The following is a 2,783-nucleotide window of genomic DNA, read 5'->3' as shown; positions in this document are numbered from 1 at the left end:
CTATAATCCGGCCTCTGCAACATGATCAGACTGTATATGGTTTCAAATCACATATCACTAAGGTATGCCCCGCTATTAAATAATTGGTGCTGTTAAAATTAACAGTCTCATACTAAAAAGATATATCTCAATTTATTTGCCTTTTTTATACTTAAATTAAGGAAATTAACATTATACATTTGTTCTTCTTTGTGTGTTGGTATTTAAATATGTCTAGAAATATATGCAAAGAGGTATTTTATTCTTTCATATAATGTGTTCTTTATGTTTAACAAAATAACTGACATTATAATTAACTTTACAATTTTTGCTTGCTTTGAATTTGTCATATTTTCAATGCATGTAAATTTAGCTGTGATGAACAAAGATTATTATGAATTCCAGTCTACATTAGTGCCTTGAAATAGAATTGTTACTTTATACATTTTTTAAAGAATTTGAAATCTATGAAAATAAAAAATCTTTTCTTGTAAAGTGAGGAAAACATCTTCAGTTATAATAATATCATCAGATATGTCTGTAACATATAAGTTAACATATTTATCACTATCAACTTAATTACAAAATTGTTTAATTAAACATATTATGTTTTACCAGCATCATTGATCTATAACTACACTTATTTTATGTTGTTACATATTTCTCATTCTTCATAATAACACAGTCATGTATACTACACTTCAAAACTTGTCATGAACCCAGACCCCTGGGGTTCTTTGTTAAACAATCAGCGATATATTACCCTGTAGGATATAAGTCTCTGTCAAAAGAACAAGTGACAATAGGTTTGTAAGATGAAAGAACATAAAAAAAAAGTTTTTTATTATGTTGAGAATCAGACTTGAGGCTTGGCTATGTCTTTTTTTTTCTTTTTTCTTTTTTTTTCCGTTTATAAATGTAGACTTTACTTTAAATCTGGGATAACTAATGTTAGCACTGCTGGTACTTAAACATTCTGTCATGTTGACATGTTGACCCTTGTGAAAATTCATTGTAAATGGTGTAAATAAGAAAATTATAAGTCAACTGGCAAAAGATTTTAACAATGAGGTCTTTTTTTAACATGATACTATGAAAATTTATCAGCATAATTATTCACTTATATAAAGCATCAATATATGATTTGAACACTATGTTTATCAAACAATCAGCTGTCCACTGGACACCAACATAAGTCAGTAGTTACTTCTGTCCTGTTATAATACGTCCAAGTTTGACTTTAAATTTAAGATGAAAAGTTACCAATTATATTATAATTGTTTTTCTAATTAAAATGTAAGCATATTTTCAAAATTTCAAATTAAAAAAGCAATTATAAATTTTTTTCTAATATACTTGGCACTAAAATGAACTTGTCTAATGAAAAAGAAATTACTATTAATAGAGAAAGACTTGAACATATGAAAAATGAAAACACTTCACAAACAGTTACAAAATTAATACTAATATCTTTTTCTTGACTATCAATGCTTATTAGTGTCAGTAACAAACTGTCAGTAACAAACCAGTAAACTACATGCATGAAAGTAACTGTCAGCCAAGTAACTATGAAAGTAACTATCAGCCAAGTAACTGTAATAGTTACTGTCAGCCAAGTAACTGTGAAAGTAACTGTCAGCCAAATAAATGTGAAAGTAACTGTCAGCCAAGGAACTGTGAAAGTTATATACTGTTCTGTCAGCCAGTAAACTGTGAAAGTAACTGTCAGCAAGGGAACTTTGAAAGTAACTGTCAGCCAAGTAACTGTGAAAGTAACTGTCAGCCAAGGAACTGTGAAAGTTATATACTGTCTGTCAGCCAGTAAACTGTGAAAGTAACTGTAAGCCAGTAAACTATGAAAGTAACTGTCAGCCAAGTAACTGTGAAAGAAACTGTCAGCCAGTAAACTATGAAAGTAACTGTCAGCCAGGAAACTGTGAAAGTAACTGTCAGCCAGGGAACTGTGAATGTAACTGTCAGCCAGGGAACTGTGAAAGTAACTGTCAGCCAGGGAAATGTGAAAGTAACTGTCAGCCAAGTAACTGTGAAAGTAACTGTCAGCCAAGTAACTGTGAAAGTAACTGTCAGCCAAATAAATGTGAAAGTAACTATCAGCCAGGGAACTGTGAAAGTAACTGTTACTGTCAGCCAGGGAACTGTGAAAGTAACTGTCAGCCAGGGAAATGTGAAAGTAACTGTCAGCCAGGGAACTCTGAAAGTAACTGTCAGTCAAGTAACTGTGAAAGTAGCTGTTACTGTCAGCCAGGGAACTGTGAAAGTAACTGTCAGCCAGGGCAATGTGAAAGTAACTGTCAGCCAGGGAACTCTGAAAGTAACTGTCAGTCAGTAACTGTGAAAGTAGCTGTCAGCCAAGTAACTGTGAAAGTAACTGTCAGCCAAGTAACTGTGAAAGTAACTGTCAGCCAGGGAACTGTGAAAGTAACTGTCAGCCAATAAACTATGAAAGTAACTTTCAGCCAGGGAACTGTGAAAATAACTGTCAGCCAAGTAACTGTGAAAGTAACTGTCAGCCAAGTAACTATGAAAGTAACTGTCAGCTAAGTAACTGTGAAAGTAACTGTCAGCCAAAAAACTGTGAAAGTAACTGGCAGCCAGGGAACTATGAAAGTTACTGTCAGCCAAGTAACTGTGAAAGTAACTGTCAGCCAAGTAATTGTGAAAGTTACTGACAGCCAAGTAACTGTGAAAGTTATAGACTGTCTGTCAGCCAGGGAACTGTGAAAGTTATATACTGTCAGCCAGGAAACTGTGGAAGTAACTGTCAGCCAGGGAACTATGAAAGT

The 2,783-nt window shown here is 33.3% G+C and overlaps 1 protein-coding gene across 1 annotated transcript; it reads left to right on the top strand.

The window, feature by feature from the left end:
• Positions 1-1,797: 1,797 nt before the first annotated feature.
• Positions 1,798-2,436, top strand: LOC132759823 (keratin-associated protein 5-5-like; the record flags this gene model as incomplete). Its single annotated transcript, XM_060751679.1, has 1 exon — positions 1,798-2,436. A coding segment is annotated over one exon (639 nt), but the record flags the coding sequence as incomplete, so codon positions are not given.
• Positions 2,437-2,783: the final 347 nt, after the last annotated feature.

This window comes from Ruditapes philippinarum, unplaced genomic scaffold, assembly GCF_026571515.1.
Source record: "Ruditapes philippinarum isolate M1 unplaced genomic scaffold, ASM2657151v2 ctg20343_1_1_1_1, whole genome shotgun sequence".
Lineage (NCBI taxonomy): Eukaryota > Metazoa > Mollusca > Bivalvia > Venerida > Veneridae > Ruditapes > Ruditapes philippinarum.
The sequence above is the reverse complement of the archived record's forward strand: the minus strand, read 5'-3'. Positions and strand labels throughout refer to the sequence as shown.